At 42.8% G+C, this 20,542-nt stretch overlaps 1 protein-coding gene across 1 annotated transcript in view; it reads left to right on the top strand.

Moving 5' to 3' along the window:
• Positions 1-20,542, top strand: part of pid1 (phosphotyrosine interaction domain containing 1) — a 45,307-nt gene that overhangs the window by 10,828 nt on the left and 13,937 nt on the right. Inside the window, exon 2 of the mRNA XM_085795396.1 lies at positions 10,266-10,412. Coding sequence (XP_085651522.1) covers positions 10,266-10,412 — 147 coding nt within the window. The remainder of the gene's footprint in view (positions 1-10,265; positions 10,413-20,542) is intronic.

Here is a 20,542-nt window from a genome sequence, read left to right as displayed (position 1 = left end):
GCCTGTCCCATACAGCCGCGTGTGTTACGCCGTGTTTTGTTGATGTTATCATCTTTGCCTTGCACAGATGATCCTTCATAATTTGTGATACATAATCATCAAGTCATAAAGCAAGACAGGCTTTATCATATTACAATAGTTTCTGTGATTTAGGCAGGGTATACAGTAGTTAGTTCTAGTTTAATAGCCTAGAGTTTAAGCTGTGGATTACTGCACAGATCACTGAGTCATCCGCCTGTCGTCCTCCGTTCTCACAGATGCCACCTGGCGGTTGTTTTGGCACATTGAGGCTTTTCATTAAAACCTCTTGTCTCGCCAAAGAAAAAAAATGCATGAGTCTTGTGGCGTCTCGCGTGGACCACGCGTGAAGTCCGCAAATTTGAACCAGTAACATCTGTACCATGCAGGGAAGTGAAGGGGTGCATCCACCTCCTGACTTTAGGAAGTAATTGCCACCACATGCCGGGTGAACCCTCCCCCTGCTCTACCTGTGGACCACAGTGTATACCTACAGGATGGTTACAAAGGGAAAGATGTGTTTGTGTGCACAACTGAGGTCTGAGGTACAAACAAGGGTAGGCTAGGGCTGGTTGCCAGTACAAAATGATGCAAGATTTGGTAAGTCATTGTTTGGAAAGACTTATTTGTTGGATAAATTGGGCCTGTTTTTAGGACAAAACTCATGAGCAACTAATTTGATTTGAGTACAACCGTACTGTAGGTTAGCCATGGTCCTGTTACTAAATATGTGGGACATGATGATGTTGTTTCATGTCTGTTGTTTCCAAGGGAAACATTTTTTGCTCTTGCTTTAAAGGCAAACTGTGGCCAATTTTTGGCCACAATGTTTTTTAAAAGTTCGCACCCATCTGGTTGGTCACTAGGGATGGAGTGATTTTCGATCGGATCGTCTATCGGCGATCGAAGGGATGATCGTGATCTTTTTTTCAAATGGCGATTTTTAAGCCGATCTTTAATTAATTTACTACCATAAGATGTTAAAGAAAAAATCTCTAGAACCTGCGCTCTACTGTGTAGCCTACTTAAAAAGGTTTCTCATGGAGCAACATGTCTGCAGAGCCCTTTGATCTGTGCAACTGAGGAGTGAATATTAAACTCTTAATTACACCCTGTTGCATCTTTTTTTCCTTCTCACTTTTTTTCAGAGGTGCGCGCAGCGGACGCAGGCTGTCTTTGTCTCCTCTGTTCTTCATCTTCTTGATTGTTTACCAAACACTTTTCTCTGCCCCACAAGTGGTGGGCTATATTATCTTTCTTTTTAGACACAAAAGAAATAATTCAGCATATGTTTAAACAACAATAACTTTATTAAATCGAGAGATCAGCGTGCGTAAATGAAATGCTCCTCACATATAACCAAACCAAAATAAAATTTGGAGCCACAGACACTTCTGTCTAACATAGACTAAATAAATACATAAATAAGTGACTGCTTACAGCTGCCAATAGTTGTCACAAACGAATAAGGACGGAGCCACAGCGGAAATTATTCGCCAAGAAGAGGCTCAGACAGATGTGGCGCAAAACTAGTAATAGGCTGTTATAAACGAAATAATGTGCAAACAAAAAAGCTCAGTACGAGGGTAGATTGTCTTACAAAAATATAAATGCTACCAACATAAAATCACTTCAAAATAATAGAGGTTTGTCTATCATTAGACATTATTTCGATTCGAACAAACTTAAAGCAATAAAACACTGCAGCCTACTGTACAAAAAAACAAGTGAAAAAAACAGCGTAGCCTGCTTTTGCTTACATATTATTTGACAAGAAGACAAGCATGTTGACTTTCTCTGGCTTTAGCAGACTGCGGTACCGGGTTACAACATTCCCCGCTTTACTGAAAATGCGCTCTGAAGGCGTGCTGGTCACGGGAATGCACAAATATTTCTGTGCCATTTTTGCCATCAAGGGGAAGCGGCTTTCGTTCCCCCTCCACCATTCAAGGGCATTTGTTTCTCCATCAGCTATCTCTTCTTGTAGGTAATTTGCCATCTCCGTGTGTGCTCGCTGCTCCGGCGTTGCAACAACAGGAGGCCTGGCTGTGCCAAGAAGACTACCCAGTGTTTTTTTCTTTTTGGTCGGCTGGGTGGGTCCTGCATCCTCCTCATCTGCTGAGTCCGCTTCGACTCTCACAGGTGGTCTGGGGGTGTGTTTCTTCCAGAACAGCACCATCTCATTCTCCAGCTGGCATCTGATATAGTCCAGGTCAGCTGCACTCATGTGACTGGCCTTATACCGCGGGTCAAGGAGGGTAGCTGTGCGCATTAACTGGATGGTCTTGTCGTTGTCGTATCTGTTGTCGAGCTGCTCCAGGATTGTTCTTTTAATGTCTGCCGTCAGTTTGACATCAGTGTCTTTCTCCTTGACGGTATCTGTCATCAGGTGCAGCAGAGGCAGCAACGATGTCACTTGACATAATGTCTGTAAATTCAGAGACAGACTTCAGTCCCTCTTTGATAGCCTCCAGCACGCTTACATCTTGCCAGCTTATGGTTGGTAGTGTGCGCCGGCTCCTGTCGTCGGCAAAAACCCTTCTGATGTGAGGCAGCAGGGTCAGGATCCTGTCTGTCATGGCATACTTGCTGCCCCAGCGCGTTGCGCAATCCTATTTTACAAAGGAAAACATAACGGGGGAAATGGTTATAAGCGCAATAGCGGTATTAATACTTTGTAATTGCCCTATTACCTGTGTAAAATATTTTTGTGTAATGATCAGAATAGCCTATTGGTTATTTATTTACATTATTTTTCTTTTTTGAGTCCAAGCTGGCCATCAAATGGTGTGTAAACAGATTTTTGCTATCGCTTAGTTTAAAGAAAAAAGAAGAAAAAAAAATATGGAATAACGGCTATGTATGTAGTGTAAAAGCCACAATTTTGTTACTTTCGTTTGTATTTGTATTTCTTAGGCTATATTTTACTTACAGTTATCAGAGAAAGCGTTTTTTTTATCCCTTGTTGCTCTTGTTCTTTCCTGAGTTGCTGCCGCCTTTGCCAACTGTGTGAAAAGGCTCCGTTTATTTGGCGACACACACCGAAAGCCCGGTCCGTTCTGGCTTTTTCTTTATTCAGGGCATTGTTGACCGCCAAATTCAAATTATGCCCGAAACAGCTGATCCATGGCCACTTCAGATCACGAACAGCTGCAACGATGTTGGCTCCGTTGTCGGTGGTGATGCAGACCACTTTCTCCTCTCCTACTCCCCATGCTTGCAACCCATCCTGGAGTGCTTCAGCGAGCACCGCTGCGGTATGACTCTCAGGTGCAAAAGCTGTCTCGAGACATTTTGATTTTAATGTCCAGTCTTTTGAAACATAGTGGGCGGTAATAGACATATAGGGAGACATGTTAAGGCTCGACCACATGTCAGTAGTAAGCGCAATGAAGTTGGCCTCTTTTAGTTCGCTGCTGATTTCCCCTCTCAGCTGATCATATAATTTAGGAATTGCGGTCTCCGAGAAATATTTTCTCCCAGGCGGCTCATATTGTGCATCCAGTGTAGCCAGCATTTTTTTGAAACTTTCTCTTTCAACCGTCTGAAACGGGACTGACTCCTTCGCCAAATACCTTGCAACAGCTGTTGTACACTGATCCCATCTTGCGCTGCCTTGTTTGTATTTCGTCTATTTCGCAAAAGCTGTAGATATTGTCGGATGCCCAGATGTATTTGATCCGGCCGCAGCACCTGATCTCGCAGCGCTGGTTGGGGGCAGTTTTGCGGCCTCGGAGGGGTGATGTACTCGAATGTGCCCAAATAAATTTGTTGTCTGCCTGTCCTTCACAGGCACACATTTTTTGCAGATTGTGCAAATGGGTTGGGTCAGATCCTTAGGCTCACCGTTCGCATCCGGGAAAAACCTGAAATATGCCCAAATAGCTGATTTTGCGTTCCTTTTTGGCACCAAATTGCTGTCAGCCATGTTCGCGCCAGGCGAGGTTTTTTTTTTTTTTTTTTTTTAAGGTGACGTAACTGTACACGTCCTCTCAGGCGATTTAATCGCCTATCGGCGATCGACAGTGGCCACGATCGAATGATCTGAAGACAGGGCCGATTTCACATCCCTATTGGTCACCTGCACTTGCTCACGATGCACATCCCTACCAATGGTTTCCAACTATGCTGCTCAGCAACAAGTGGAAATAACAAGCCAACATGCAACTGAAAACACCACCCAAAGGCATGGAAGACTAAGATGCAAGTAGAACCTTGCTTACAAGAAATCTCCACAGGGCACCAGGTTTGTCAGCTAGTTGAACTGGACCATGTGCAGCTCAGTAGGTGATACGATGTGTTTTACTCACTCTTCACCCTATCATTGAGACAAACTGTGATATCTTGCTTTCTTTGATAGCTCTACTATACTAATTTTCATGGTTGGTCTCCTGATGACCATGTTGACGAATCGTGATCAAAATTAAAACTCTAGGGTGTACATGCATTAGTGTTGTTCACCATAACCTGCCTGACTTTTAATTCACAATAAGATTTTTGATTGATAAATACTAGTTTACTTCTCAGATTATATTCCTTTGCTCTTCTGTGTTGTGCTGCGTTTAGGATTAATAAACTCTAGTTTAGATTATCCTGTGTCCTGTGTAACCCACTGGTGTTGTTGGCTGCACTGCAACAGCAGGGCTAGTCCTATGTCCCTGACTGACTGACTGACTGATTGACTGATGGTATTTCCACCACTGTTGAGCAGAATGCCCAGTTACAGTTTACCAAGCCACTATTGTTTTCCAGGTCTTTGGGAATGGGTTGGTGGCGGGGGAGTGCTAACAATAAATGCAGCCTGACCTCCATTACAGCTGTTATGACCAATTCTACACATCTAACAGGGGACCTACCTCTAATAAAGGTCTATTATGTTCTGGAGTTGAAAGTATGCTGAATTTGTGTGGTGTATGGAGTCTGTAGCTACAAGACCAAATAATAATTTTTGCCTTTCATTTTTTGGGATGGACACCCTGGTAACTGACATAGTAGAGCCACACACCCCCTTTGAATTGAAACCTTTGCTGCTCTTTCTCTCTGTCCCTGTCTCCAGTCTTTTGCAGACTATCTCTCACTGAACAAGTGCTAAAGGTAAAAGCCTGAAAAAATAACTTAAAAAATAAAAAACATCTGCATCTCCAAAAATCTGAGTGATTATTTTATAAGTAAATACAGCTGAAATCACAGCTCAGTCTTTGGCTTTAACTTATGCACTTTGTGATTTTGTCAAACAACTTTGCTGTTATATAATCAGGATTTAACCATGTTGATCCAGCACATACAAGGAGTTTGACCTAGTCTTGTTTAATGGGTTACAGACTCTCATCTACCAGAAAATGCATTATAAGTAAGTTGGGTAATACAAATATGAATGGTTGTTTATCGGAGTGCAAAATACTGTGCATACAGCTGTATTTATCAATTTAGTGATTGTTTATTTATTCCAAACAGCTTTATGGTGCCAGATTAGCCTAGAAATCTAGACGCACCCTAGTGGCAGCAAATGCTCCGTAGGTGGGTCTAAACACCGTTTGTGTTCACCAATCACAGCGCTCTATCTGTTTAGATAGTTGTTGGGCGGGCTTAACGTGATGACGACATACTAATACATTTTAATTGGCTTGTCAGGCTAACGTCATCCTGCTCTTTGCTCTGATTAGTTGTAGCCCTCAAGTGCTACCCTATTGCGTGCAGAGGCAGTTTGAAAGACAGCCTTCATTCCGCCCCCTGGATTGAGCCGAGGTCTACCGGTCGTTGCCAGACATTTTAATAATATTATAGTCTGGCTTGTCAGGCTAGTGCCAGATATACTAGCCCTTTTCTGTTGTTCATGGAAACACGCACTGAAACAGTTGTGATCATATACTCAGTCTGCCTCTGTTTGAATGCAGAGCTGGTGGAAATAAAATGAGATGAGATGCAGAACAGATGCCCAGATAACAAACAGTGATGTCCCACTGTCTTCCCCTCTGCCAGCACCCAGCAGACCTACAACATCTGGTACAGAGCTCTACAGACTCTTTCATCAAGTGTGTCTGGCCCAGTGTATGCATATGTGTCTCACACAGGCTAATGTTGTTGACAAATTGTTTTGGTGTCTAGTTCTGTCTTAAGATCTCAACCTTACTTCATAACATTAACCACGTTTGGGGTTTATGTCATGCACCAGTAGCTGTCTGTTTCCGAAGCATGTGTTCTTTTAGATTACGAAGATCATACTTTTCAGACAGAAAACATCTACCAATTTAGCTTCTGCTGGCTTCTCAACATCATTTCCAGCTGTTTTCCACAGTTTTGTCATGATCACATCCGTGGAAGTGCATTTCTGTGTGTCTCAGTGGGTGTGGCAGAGGTCTGTTTTTACCCTGTTATGCAGTGTCCTACCAAGAGATTGACCTGAGAACCTGTTTCCTTTAAGAATGCTCCCTCAGGGGGGCGAAACTTTAACTTACCATCTGCGACCTGTTAAGCTCATCACTGCAGGAGGCAAACTGCACAAGACACTCTCCAAAGCCTATCTGCTTGACATGATTGCTCAAGCATTTCCCTGGATTTGCATGTTTTTGAATGCGCAATTCACAATTATTAACCTGTGGAGACACTGGAGAAATTGGCATGGGTAGTCACTCTGATGCCACTTGTGATTAGCAGCAGTAATCAGAGATCTACACAGAGAGCAGTCATTCAGGAATTGGCTGGTAACACTGGATCTTTTTGGTGATAGATCCAGATTTGACTTTGGTCTGCCGATTTTAAAAATTCATAATTTGCTCAGAACAAAAAAGTTAGGCCCACATCTTATATTGTGGGATATACGCAGTTTATTGGAAGTACAGATTTTAGGCAAATGCACATTATATGGGCCATGAGAGCCGTAAAATATGAATAACTGAAATGTTGTAAAAGTCACACTGTTGGAATTTTGGCAGTTTCAGTCCTGGTTCCTTTTTGCTGTAACGTCTTTGCACTATAAATACAAATCAATCACATGGGTGCAGGCAGCTGTGAGTCAGTAATCAACTAATCATGCTGTTAGTGTTACAGTCATGCTGCTTAATATGCAGAACTTTCCTTTTTTTGGACAGTAGATGTACTTATCGGCTTACAAGTGACCAAATACTCCTGATTCAATTTACAGCTAGTGGCAGTCACAAGCACATGGACTATATCGTATTTACATCCAGCTATTCTCTTTAGATGGCAACTGAAGAATTAAAAAGTGACGTGATGTCATGTGGTGGTATAATCTTTTTTATTATTAATATTTCTTAAATCACTGGTCATAAAATCATAAATCATTCAACTTTTAAATGTACTCGCACTCTCAGGCATGTGAAAAGATCTCCGGACACATCAGAATACTTTATATCTCCTCATGAATAATGGAAATCTACCAGCTGGTTTGAATGTGCACGTTAGTATGTTTTGTACCATGTAGCTCAGCCTCTTACAGTATATCTCAGAACTACGACAGTAAAATGAGAACTGACTGGTCTGTCAGGGTTTCTCTTTCTACAATGATCAAATAAGTTGCTTTATAATGGGCTGTTGCATGATAATCTCTATCCCAGTTATTAGAAGTCCTGTGTTAACCTTTGTGACCTCCTCGCAAAGAGAAAGAACCTGCTTTGATTAAATTGACTGGTGATCCTAATAATATCCAACATGTAGAACTACCTTTTTTCATAATCCTTAAGAGGACAGTATAGCAGCCATTGTTCATCAATTGGCCTGTAAGTGTAGACAGGACCGTGTAGCCCACAGTGGCCTGATGGTGGAGACAGAAAACCTGCCTGGATCCAAGTTGTAATCCGAAATAGAATCAATAACAGCAGTAACTTGATGAGGAGACAGTTGGGAATTGAGAAATAAAAAAAAAACACTGAAATGAAGTGAAAATATTATGAATAGAATTCCAGCTTTAGGCCACAAGCGGCCCGGTACGCTCAGGCGATTTGCTCCTGGTGGGGGGTGGAGGAGTCGGGGAGCCCGCCACAGGCCCCCTCAAGACACCCCCACCCCACCCCCTGTCCGTACTGGGGCCAACCGCAGGAATGTGAACCGCTGTCAGGAAGCTGTAAACTGCTGACGCGGAGGTCAGCGAACATTTACACATGTGGCTTTACTTTCACAACTCCATCTTTCTTTTTCTCCTTTTCCTCTTCATCTGCTCCTTGTTTTTTTTTCTCGCCTTATCTTCATCTTTCCTGAGCCCCCCCTCCCCTCGTTGCTTTATTATTCTTTTGAACATGAGGGTCCATGGTGTGCCAACCCTATGTCTTGTTCCTATACTGCAACAGGTTGTACTGTGGGGCATGGGGGTCACAGGATTAGGTCTGTTACTTGGTGGCACTGAAACTGGCTTAATGTGTGAAAAACTTTCTACATAGTACGTAACAATTCAACTATACAATTACTCTAATTGGACCCAAAATCTTAATTGTTACAACCCAAGACGAGGACATAGGCATTGAGAATGCATTTAATGGAAATACAATAAAGTATAAACACTAAGATTTAGAGATAAAATGCCAAGTTTTTCAAGTGAATGTTATGAAATGCATGATAATTATCCGTGGTGTTTATTTTGAAGATTTTGTGCAGGTCCAACATGGAAAACAGTTTTGAAGTGCCAAAGGGGAAAAAGAAAAAAAATGAATGGGAGCATTTGTAAAAGTAATCTGGACATAATCCATCATTTTTGTTGTTGTAATCACTTACAACAATGTTATGTGAAGCCAGGACCAACAGGTCACTGGTTCAAGACCTCTGCGATGGTCTGGCTCTGGTTATAACAGCATCGATCTGTCCGACAGAACAGCTGGCTTCAACTTTAGCAGCTTAATGTCTTGACAGCTATCAGATGGATTGCTATGGAATTTGGTGCAGACAGTCGTGGTTGTAATATCATGAATCCTGAGGTCTTTGACCTCTTCTTTGGCTCCACTCTTAAGTTGTCATGGTGGTTTTCAATGTTTGGATGGATGGTTGGATGTATTGTTATACACCTTAGAACTCTCTAGACTTTTCATCTCACATGAACATACCAGTTTGTGCAACACTTTTGTTGATGACCGAATAGTGAGCTTAATTTATTCAATTGGCTTTTTTTTAAAATAACAAACCTGTCAGAATTGTGTTGGCGACTTTCATGTTGTGCAAGAAGGATTTCTTTTCAGGATTTTTCTGCCAGAGTTAGACGACGCTAAGTAACTGAGATCAGGCAGCAGACAGCTGGCAGACGTGCCATAGGGCGTCCTTTTTCTGCCTTAGTTGCGAAAGTCCTGATCTCATTAGCTGCTTCGGTTTTGTCTTTTGACTAGTTCGAGGAAGCCCAAAAATTCCACAGGGTCGTACCAGGCCAGTTTTGCCATGTGGTTCTGCTCCACTTCAGGAAACACTGGCCGTATAGTTTTTTGGGGTGACCTGTGTGGGGTACGGTGCGGGTGGGGAAGGGATTTATGTTTATATGGCCATGTATATTGTGTTTGCTGTCATTGTTATTATTGTAATTTTTTGTCATGTTTTTCATTGTTATGTTTAAAAAAAGAAAGAAAGAACTGAAATGAAATTGATCCCAAAAAAGCAGGAAACACTGGCCTGGTCTGTCGTATGAGAGCAGGCAGCTCTGTGCTCTTGTTTTGACGGAGGCAGTGTGTGTGTGTGTGTGTGTGTGTGTGTGTGTGTGTGTGTGTGTGTGTGTGTGTGTGTGTGTGTGTGTGTGTGTGTGTGTGTGTGTGTGTGTGTGTGTGTGTGTGTGTGTGTGTGTGTGTGTGTGTGTGTGTGTGTGTGTGTGTGTGTGTGTGTGTGTGTGTGTGTACCTGGAATACATGTGCCGTAAATTTCATACTGTGTTCTTTTCGATAAGTGCTAAACGATAGCTTAAAATATAATATCCTGATGTCCTCTGGTGGAATTTCAACCCTTTTGAGTCTCATAAAAGTTTTATGAAACGGCAAGTAGCATTTTTTTTCCTATCTGGACATTCCTTACTGTAGCATAAAACTTGGATAATCTGGACTTGTGAGTGGTGACATATTGAATACTGTATCACACAAACACACACTTAAATACCAGTGTTGTGGGGTTTGCAATTTATTGAGTCTTCAGCAGTGTTTTCAAGGAAATTACAAATACTAGACCATAGGGCATGCACCTGTCTGGGACTGACTTTGCCTAAAGCACATCCTCTTTCTTTCTTTCTTTCTTTCTTTCTTTCTTTCTTTCTTTCTCTCCACCATCAGCACTTTCAGACCATGCTGAAGACCAAGCTAAATGTGCTGACACTGAGGAAGGAACCGTTGCCCACGGTGATCTTTCATGAGCCTGAGGCCATCGAGCTGTGCTCCACCACGCCGCTCACAAAGAGCAGGACCCATGCTGGATACAAGGTAGGATCACATGAGCCTAATAATCCCCAAATCCAGGCCTGTTCCTGAACAGTAAATCTATAATAGCATTAATAGAACCATAATCCAACTGTTTTTCCCTTTTTGTTTTTGGATGCAGAAGTTAAATTCCTTCCCATGTGCACCTCCCTCCTCCCCCACCTCCCACACACTGGGAGACACACTTTTAGAATTTTTTGTGTCTGAATCACATCTTTGAATAATTAATATTAACTGTGTGTATGGCCACATGTGCATGTGTGTGTGCTCTGGCAGGGGCCTGTTTGTTTTCCTCCTCTCTCTGGCTCTGCTTAGTGTCAGATGAAGAGTTTGAACCGATGTGCCGTTGCACTCGCAGCCTATTCTTCTTTCTCACTGTCCTCAAAACAGAAAACAAACAAGGGCTACAGATTTAAAATAGCAGCTGCGCTCTGTTATTACACATAACACATTCAACCAAGTCACTGAGTGTGTCTTTGTGCATTTGCCTGCCTTGTGCCAGAGCATTGTAAGCATAACAAATAAAGTGAGACGACTGTGGGCACATGTGAGACAACTTGACGGGGCCATGTGGGCACAAAGATTTTGTTTTTTTTTTCTTTCTTTTAATTTAAATGTTCTTTCTTGGTCACTCGTTCTGCACTGCTAATAAGCACATCAGAAAATAAGTTCCAGGTTGTTCCAGCTTCACCTAAAATAAACATTTCATATCTGGCAGTTTGTGTAAAGTGTCGAGGAAAAAGTATTTCCCTCTTGAAATTATTGCCAAGGAACATACCCATGGAACACACAGTCCCCATGCTTGTTGTTGATACTTGTGTTTGTTGGATCACTGTACAGGAGAGCTAACACAGACACACACAGACATACACTGTATATATATATATTTACGTGCATTGAAAAAATACTGAGTCCCCATAAGCAACTTACCAAAAGTCAGGAAGATGCATTTTACTGGCAGAGATATGCATGTCATGCAGCCATGGCAATGGGTTTCCTGTGACTCATTGTCAATAAAATGGTTATTATATGTTAAAGGGGAACTACGCAAGTCTTTTCCTCTGTGTTGCTAACCCTCCTCCCGGCCATGTGCATTTGTTTTTAATGAAGCCGGTGACAAAGCAAGCTATTCATGGGTTGCAGTGACGTCACGTCGAAGGGACCGCCGCCATATTTGTGTCCGATTTGACAGGTCTTCTCATATGACAGCATGCAAACCGCAGGATGGAAATGACAGTTTCTTGACAAAATGACAGGGTTTCATACATCCTGTCTGGGTTTATATCTCTATAACAACAGACAAACTCTATATTATCCCATTTATTACACAGTTTATGAATTAATTAATTAATTTGAGACACAATGTTGATCAAAGTCCTTAGTCCGGTCACTTCTCCGCTGTTTGCTCCTCACCCTCCTCCCGGTCGACTCGTCTGTAGTTGTTTTCAATGGGCTTTTGATTATCAATCAGTAGATTGATGAATTATCATGTAAATGTTACGATGTGCGCATTTATGTCGTCCTGTCTGTCATAAGAGATTACGATACGGGACACGTTTGTGTCACGGACTCGCGGTGGCACAGACACAGCTGGTCAGTGGTCACAGCTGTGACACTGCACTGGCCCGTCCGCTCTGTCCGCTCTGATCGCAGGTTTGATTCCAGCAGCGGTGAGGGAGGCAGAGAGCCTCCACTCTCCCTCTAACAAGCTACAAGTCATTTTTCTAACATCACAATTAAGTTAGTCTGAAGCTGGTGAAAATGAAACACAAGGTAAAAATCCTTGATAGTTCTTCTGCCCTGCTCCGCTGATCAGAGCGGCGTCCCTAGCAACGGCCCGTTTTACTTAGCAACGGTCTGTTATACAGAAATAAAAGACCCTAAATGCGGAATCAGTGAGTAATTAATAAGAAAGTAATCAAAATGCAGAATTCAATATATCCATATTATTAAAAAAAGTGAATCCCCTCTTTTAGTGAGACTTGTCACAGCCCATGCTGCCACTGATAGACTGCCTGCAGTCAACCATTTTATTTACGTCTTTTGGGATGGAATAAAACTGCAGTCCAGGTTTTTTTTGGCGACTGCTATCACAGTCAACAGCACAATATAATCCTGGCATCTTTCAAATAACGTCAATTTTCGGTCTCTTGCTGATTTCCTCCTACTACTCCACTTGTTCTGGTAACGTGATATGCTGTGATCTGTGCCCAGATCGCCCTGATTCGGACACAAATATGGCGGCGCAGAAACACAGTGACGTCATGTGAATCTAATGAATTTAGCGGTGCATAACTTTATATATCATATACAAATTTAAGATATGTACAGTATATTTGTGTAGTCTTATCTATCATAAACAAGAGATTACGGGTTAGGGGGCGCGTTTGTGTTGCAGTCCCGCAGAGCTGGAGCTGGGACACCAGTGCTGATCTGGTTGGTTTCCAGCCAAGAAACGAGGTGGAAGGCAGAGAGCCTCCATTCTCCCTGTAACAAGTTACATGTAATTTATTCAACCATCACAATTACTCCGAAGTTTTTTCATTAAGGTAAAAAATCTTGCATAGTTCCTCTTTAAATAACAGTATGGCTCTTGACGATGAGAGGATGGTGATGAGAGCTGACAGACAGACCACTTTGTTTAAAATAATAATAATAAAAAAACATTCTTGATATGACATTTTTAGCTGATGCATTATTTACGACAAATCCTTTTCACTGGTTGCGCTGACGTGAAGACTAGCTTGTCTTCATGTCTCTTAAAGACAGCTGTTACTGTACACTGCCAGTTATGATAAGATCAAGGTGGGCCTCAACTTCTTGCAAATGCTGCAGAAAGCATGTTTTCTCTGAGTCTACACAGGCAAACCAGTGAGATAACACTCTAAATCCCTCATTTTCTCATCAATGTTGCATTAAGAGTGCAGTACCTGACTGGCATTAAAACTGAAACCCTTCCTCTTTTAAGATGTTGGCTGAAAATGACTAATGACTGAGATGGACTTACTTGTGTTAGGTGTTGGCACAACTTGGTAATGGTTTAAACTGTATTTATCGTTTTTAAAGGCTAAAGCATCTGAAGCTTGAAGATGCTCCAAGTGTTGTTACCTTGGGAGAAATGGGGTAATTGGACCTCAAGAGGTTGTTCCACACACTTACAAACACTCGATTTTGCTCATGTTACCCTGACATGGGTTCTTATAGCAAGCTAATGTGAATTTATACGATAGATGGGAGCTCAAAGGGACATTGTATTGGATACTTTATGTTTAAAGGTCCCATATTATGCTGTTTTTCAACCATTTCACATGGTTCTAAGTTGTCCAACCATATAGTATTCCTAGTGTATTGTCCCCAAATCAATCTGCAGCTCTACATCTCAGTAATCTAAAAGTGGAGCTCTCCTCCGAACGAGCCATTTCTGTGTCTGCACCTTGAAATGCAAATAAGATGTGTAAACCACGTCCACTCCACACCTGTCAGGGGAGAGGGTGTGGTTTTCACTACAGGTACATGTGCCAGTGTTGACATTGGGACAGGGGTCGGGCATTGATTTCCGAAAAAAAAAAAAAAAAAAAATTCTGAGACTGGCATCTTGTCTGAAAAAATGTAGCCTAAATGTTCCTTCTTTCTTTCTTTTTTTTTTTTTTACTGTGGCAGAAGGAGAAACATGGAGAGACTCCTACTACCATCAGAAAGTTCTGTGTGAAACTGTCAAATAAAAAAAAACAAGTGAAACTGAGGAGCGCAGCACAAACTGTGCACTGTTGTATGGACTGATGAGAATATTGACGTGGTTTTGCGCCGGGAGAGGAGACTTCCTCGTTCAGATGTCTCATTCCGTGATGAGGACCGCTGCGCTGATGAGAAGCGGTATCATTCCAATATTCTCTGATCCGCAATTTCATTTTTAATGACAGGCGGCTGTTTTTCAGTCAATGATTCAAATCGATCATCTGGTGGCCGCGGTACCGACCGCTCCTCCCGTATCTACCGCTTCATGTCAAATGACGGACGGGGGGGGGAGAGAGAGAGAGCGTGTGTGTGTGGATTGGGGGGGGGGGTCTCTGTACCGGAAAAGTGTCAGCGGGCGGGGCTCAGGGTTTTCCAGACTGGTCCAGGGGGAGTATAAGGAAGTACCGGGAGGTGGAGTCACTTGAGTTCAGCGCATCCTGACGCCAAGTCTGCCAGCACTTCCAATTCGCCCGTTTGGAGACACGATCTCAAAAAAGTGTAGAAATCAATTAAGGGAGTGAACAGACTTTTTTCACCTCCAGGCGTCATAGAAAGGCCACGGGAACACATAGGACCACTACAAAATCTATAGAAAGTGGATTTTGCATAATATGGGCCTTTTAATGCAGCAAGCATTATCAAACATTTTTGTGCCAGGATTAAAAAAAGGCGGGTTTTGTAAATTCTGTAAATACTTAATAACAACTGCAAACACATGGCCTCAAGAACTTTAATAATGTAGTTTTTATTTCCCTGTGTTGTTAAGACTTTTTACTCCATGCGAAACCCAATGAGGTAATGTTGTGTCACACTTGATTTCCCCCCGATATAATCGTTTTTCATTACCTGTCATGCACATACAGTAGCTGCATTATGTGGCTGCAATAAGTTCATCTAAACTCAGCAGCAGTTTTTTTTATATATAGGAGAATCAAGATAGCAGTGACACAAACAGCCTCCTATCATCCTACTTTGCAATCGCTGCCATGATGCAACATAAATATTGACATATCACCTGGGTGAGTGCTGCACAGAGCCGGACTTGATATCCCTCTCTGTCTAGTGTGAATCCCAGCGTCCTCTCACTGGCCGGCTCCTCTGTCTGTACCCGCTGCTCTTTCCAGCATTGAGAATGCCAAAGGCACGTTGCCATGGATACCACTACAGCTATTCAGCAGAATACCAGCTGCACACAAAAAAAAAAATCATTTCCCTCATCTGTCTGCAACCTCCTTATTTGCAAGTCTGTCTGTCTTGCCGCCTGCATCTGTTGGTCTGTGTATTTGCTTGTGTAACTTCCTGTCTGAGTCACTACCTTGCCCGTCTGCATATCTGTCTGCCCACCTGCTTCGGCACCTCTGTCTCCACTCTTAGACCTCGAAGAGACGTGATTTCTCTTTTCGTGGGAGAAAACAGAGGAAACAATGGTCTTTTTGCACTCCTTGCCCTCATTCCTGCTTGGATGGATTTTTTTAATAACCCTACAATCCAATACGATACAATTTACTCCTTATGGACTGTTTTAGTTTCCTTCTCCATGAATTTCTCACTCCTTCCTGTTATGCTCCGCTCTCTCCCAGGTGTACTCCCAGTTTACAGGCAGGCAGGAGTGCTGGCGAAGGGCTGCCGCGCCCCTGCCAAAGCTAACAGCTAGCCAGGATGAAAGGCCACCTCTCATTGCCCTGCCAGGGCGGCTGCTGTCAAAGCGGGTCCACTTCATCTCCATTGAGAAAATGTGCTCAATGCACTTTACAACCATTGCCAACTCCACAGTCACACTCCATGACAATGGTGAAATTACTTTGGAGACCACTCAGAGCACAACTTGGCTCCTTGCTCATGACTTTGTTGGGTTTGTTTTTGTTAAGTATGTTTTTGTGCATTTTTGCCTTTATTTGATAGCATAGTAGAGAGAGACAGGAAATGGGGAGGCAGAGAGAGTGGGAATGACACGCAGCAAAGGGCCACCCGATGCAAGACTCGAACCGGGCCGACTGCAGCGAGGACTATAGTCTCTGCACATGGGGCGCCCACCGCACCACTCGGCGTCACGACTTTGTTGCGTTTTAAATTTAATCTGCTCTCTACTCTCTAACAGTAAAAAACAGAAAATGTTCCCAACACAGTCATGCAGACTTACACACAGTTCATCTTAAACTCTCTGCTCCTGTCTCCTCAGACTCATGTTTTCAGGGGGGGATCAGGCCATAAATCCCAGACCAGTCAATCTGGTTTTTATAAAAGTGTACTTTTGCATGCCACCTCCAGGCTATGCATGTACAGCAAGATGGTGTGAAGAGTGTACAGAGATGTCAAGTAGAAACGCCTTAGCCAAAATGCAGATGTCAGATCAATGCAACAATTAATCATTTGGTTCAATGACAATATCTTAATTATTTATTAATCTCTAATTAATCTTTCATCTCATTTTTAAGCAAAACATGTTGTATTTCCAGCTTCCTGGTTCTTAAGATATCTTAAAATGTGACCAAAACATCTTTGCCACAGATGTTGCAGAAGAAAAACAGAGGCGTAAATAGACTTAGACTACTGGCTGAATTCTGTTCAGCTGCTTCAGTTTCAGGGTCCTGATATTGAGCATGATGGTGCACCATTACACTGTCATGACTTACTGGGACACTTACATAGAACATCATAAATGCTATGAGGAACATGTGTGCTGCTTTCCCTGCTGTGACACATCAAAATGCCTGCTGTGAAATAAGGCTTATTGTCAATGGAAGCTCACGTTAGCGCTTGTCCTGCTCGTTCTGCTCTCTTCTGTTTGGCCCAATGTCCCTCATGTGAGTTGAACCAAAGCAGCGCTGGTGTGTGATTCTCCCACACTGACGTCATTCACACTGGCGGCCCAGGGCAGGCTGGTCCTACCATGTCTCTATCATAATTATCAGGCAGAGGGTCTTATTGTCCCTCTGTAATTGGTATGCTGATGTCAGTCAGTGTGCTGGACGTGCTGTCACTTCTCCTCCAGTGAATGACAACAGCAAGCACAGTGATGACATTTAGATGATTAGCAACCTCCAGGGTGAGCTGCCCGGTGCTCCCGGCCCCCCGCTGAATGCATGAATGTCTGTGTCTCTGTTTTAGTCTGACGGAGCCTTTGTGTCTGTCTTTTGTCACATGTGACAGTCGTAATTCAGAGGCACATATTGTTTAAAGTGGGATTTCCTTATCTTTTTTGATTATAAAGCTGGTCTAGGTTCTAATACTGTGCACTATGCCTTGAAACTGAGCCGTCCAGCCATGCAGGATTTGGGTTCTCTTAATGTCAGGCATCTTTCTTCTGATTGGCTCACTGACAGCTCCAGGGAGAAGCCTTGGGGGGAAAAGATGTTAAATTACATTGGATGTTTTTTTGGTATTTTTTCCAGTTAAATCCATTAATTTATTAGCCTGACAAGCTAGACTATATCACTAAAATGTATAGTCTGGAAACGACCGGTAGACCTCGGCTCAATCCAGGGGGGCGGGATGAAGGCTGTCTTTCAAAATGCCTCTGCACGCAATAGGGTAGAGCAGGATGACGTTAGCCTGACAAGCCAATTAAAATGTATGTCGCCATCGCGTTAAGCCCGCCCAACGACTCTCTAAACAGATAGAGCGCTGTGATTGGTGAACACAATTGGTGTTCGAGACTCAAAAAGTTCCTATGGCTCGTTTCTAGACCCACCTACGGAACAAATATTTTTGCTGCCGCTACGGTGCGTCTAGATTTCTAGGCTATTAATTTATCTTATTGTGGATAAAAAAAACTCAAAACACCATAAAAGTTTAAAATGTGGGCCCTTTTTAAGCTTTGCAATGCTTGTTGTACTGTTTGTTTTGTAAGAAACAGTTTTCTGTGTTCAGTTTTCTGGTGTGTTGTCTCTGCTGGCACTGCTGTTCATCAGTGGGGGAGCCAGACTGGGCTGCAGTTCAGGGCCTCTCTCAGATCCACTGATTGACCCAGGCTGTTTGACTCCTCTCAGATAAAGACTGCAGAGTCAGACCAAATGTTTAGTCACCATCTCTTTCTTTGCGTATGTACAGCAGTTACAAAGTTTCAATGCGCCATGACCTAAAGGCATATATTTAAAAGAGGAAATAAAAGTGTCATTGATACTCTGATACTTTGTATTTGCATTGCAGATTTGTGTGGGTGCGTTCGTGGGTGGGTGAGACCATATTTTGTGGTCAGAAAATGAAAAAGTGACTGGCTCCAGTGTCGCCTGAGTGAAAAGCCATTGGAATATGGAGAATTTAACCCTATAGGCTGAATTGAAGGGGTCGTGAATGTGAAAGCTTCTTTCATATACACTGAGGTTCTCCTGTCTTGACTTACATTGAAACATTCAGACTCAGTTTTGCACACACACACACACACACATACACACACACACACACACACACACACACACACACACACACACACACACACACACACACGCCACCTTCTACTCAATGCACAACACAAACAAGCAAATACACACAGCACTTGTAGAAAAAAAAAAAACTCATCCATCTTTGCATGCCGTGGCAAGCGGAGCCAGCTGTACTCTGCTGATTCAATAAGTTTAGAGGAATGTTAACAACCTCCTCAGGAATGCTGCGTTTCCCAAGCTGTGGATTTCCAGTCATGTTGAGAGACACACGCAGGGGCCTGCTGAGGGAGAATGTCAGGATAACCTTCATCTCCAACAGTTTTACACATGCTGTATCATTTCTTTACGTGACTCAGTAACTGTCTTTATCCCAGTGTCATGGTGGCGACTATAGCCTGGCTGATAGCAGAAACCAAAACAGATATTATAGTGATATAAAGTCAATATTCTTTCTTTTTCCTCCAGATAAATATATTGTGGAAAAAAAAAAAACTGTGACCCATGAGGGAGACATTTTGCAAGTGAAACATAAACTTGTAAGTGCTCTGAAGAAGGTAATGTTGATATTTCTAAATTACCTAAAAGTGTTATAGTCTGAAAGCCGTCCAGGGGGAACCCGCCTTCTTGAGATTGGCTCCAGCCGTCCCACGACCCTGCATGGATAAGTGGTATAGCTAATGGATGGATGTTATCGTCTGACAAAATAATCCAAGATCCACTTACTACCTTTTTTTATAGCTTTTTTTTTTAGTTTTTATCCTATAATGTGATCCTTGTGTTAAGATTATTTTGTCAAACTCACTTGCTCACTGACTTTTTGGCGCTGCAGTTTCTTCCTTACTTATCAGCAGACATACTAACTTTATGCCAGTACTCCTGTCGTCCCCATCTTTTCTAAATTCTCTGAAAGGTTAATTTTTTGGAAGTTATGAGCTTTCTTTTAAGTGCTGATTGTTACAGGCAGCCAACATCAAGTCACTGCTGCCAGATACAAATCTGATATGTTTCCAAATAATCAGCTTGAGGTATGAACAAAACGATTCCCATTGGCATCTCACCTAATGCCATTTGGAAATGATAGAGAGTTGGATAGAGAGAGAGGGTTGAGAGAAAGTGTGTTTTGTCTGCAGCACCTGTTTGTCCTTGGTCCAATGTCTGGGAAAGCACAGGCCTAATGTTGAAACAGCCAGTTCCAGGAGGGTTGCTGACTGTTTGTACCTTCACATCAGTCTGTTCCCAGACTTGATCCAACAGGACCAAAGTGCTTTCCTTAACAACTGTGTCCTTGTTCTGCTCTAAGCCCCTCTTCCTGTCATCTCAGCCCCTCTCCTCTTCTTCCTCCGTGTTCCCAAAGCTTCTCCGTAGGGACAGGTATCTCCTCATTGATTCCTCTAAGTCTCTCTTCCTCCTCCTCCTCTTTTTCCCATACCTCCTTTCTTGTGCTGATAGCTGCACCAGCTGTGGCCCCAGCAGCAGCAGCAGCAGCTGCCCAGGCTCTACACCTCTCATACACACATGCATGCCTGTGTGCTTACACACAGATACGGACTCAGTCTGACCGATGCAGACACACAGATGGTGTGTGTTGTGCGTGATTGCACCAGGATGTTCCTGTCTCTTTTCCCACTGGCGCACTTGCTGGGCTGCGGATGTTTTTTCTGTCTCCCTCTGTGTATCCCTCTCTTTCTTCTGTCTTTTCTTTGCATTACTATCAGCTTTTTCTGTCTGTTCCCCCCACGTGTTTACATTAATACGTTTCTCTGTGTGTGTCTAGTTCTCATTTCATTCCTTTGTTTTCAGGCATTGTTGGCTCATTGCACTGCAATTCTTCGAAAACATTTTAATGTTTACAGTGTGTTTACATTTACAGGCCCTGTTCTAGACTGCTTTGGCTGGGGTAGCAGTCACACCTAATGTGTGTCTGCGTATGCAAATGTAAGAGGGGAGACTCGCAACAGACCACCATGACATGCAAGGTTGAGTCATCGAGCTAACAAGTGCTACGGCTAATAAGGC

Source organism: Trachurus japonicus, chromosome 13 (assembly GCF_045865225.1).
Source record: "Trachurus japonicus isolate A0001 chromosome 13, Traja_1.0".
NCBI classification, from domain to species: domain Eukaryota; kingdom Metazoa; phylum Chordata; class Actinopteri; order Carangiformes; family Carangidae; genus Trachurus; species Trachurus japonicus.
This window is presented reverse-complemented; position numbering and strand designations above follow the sequence as displayed.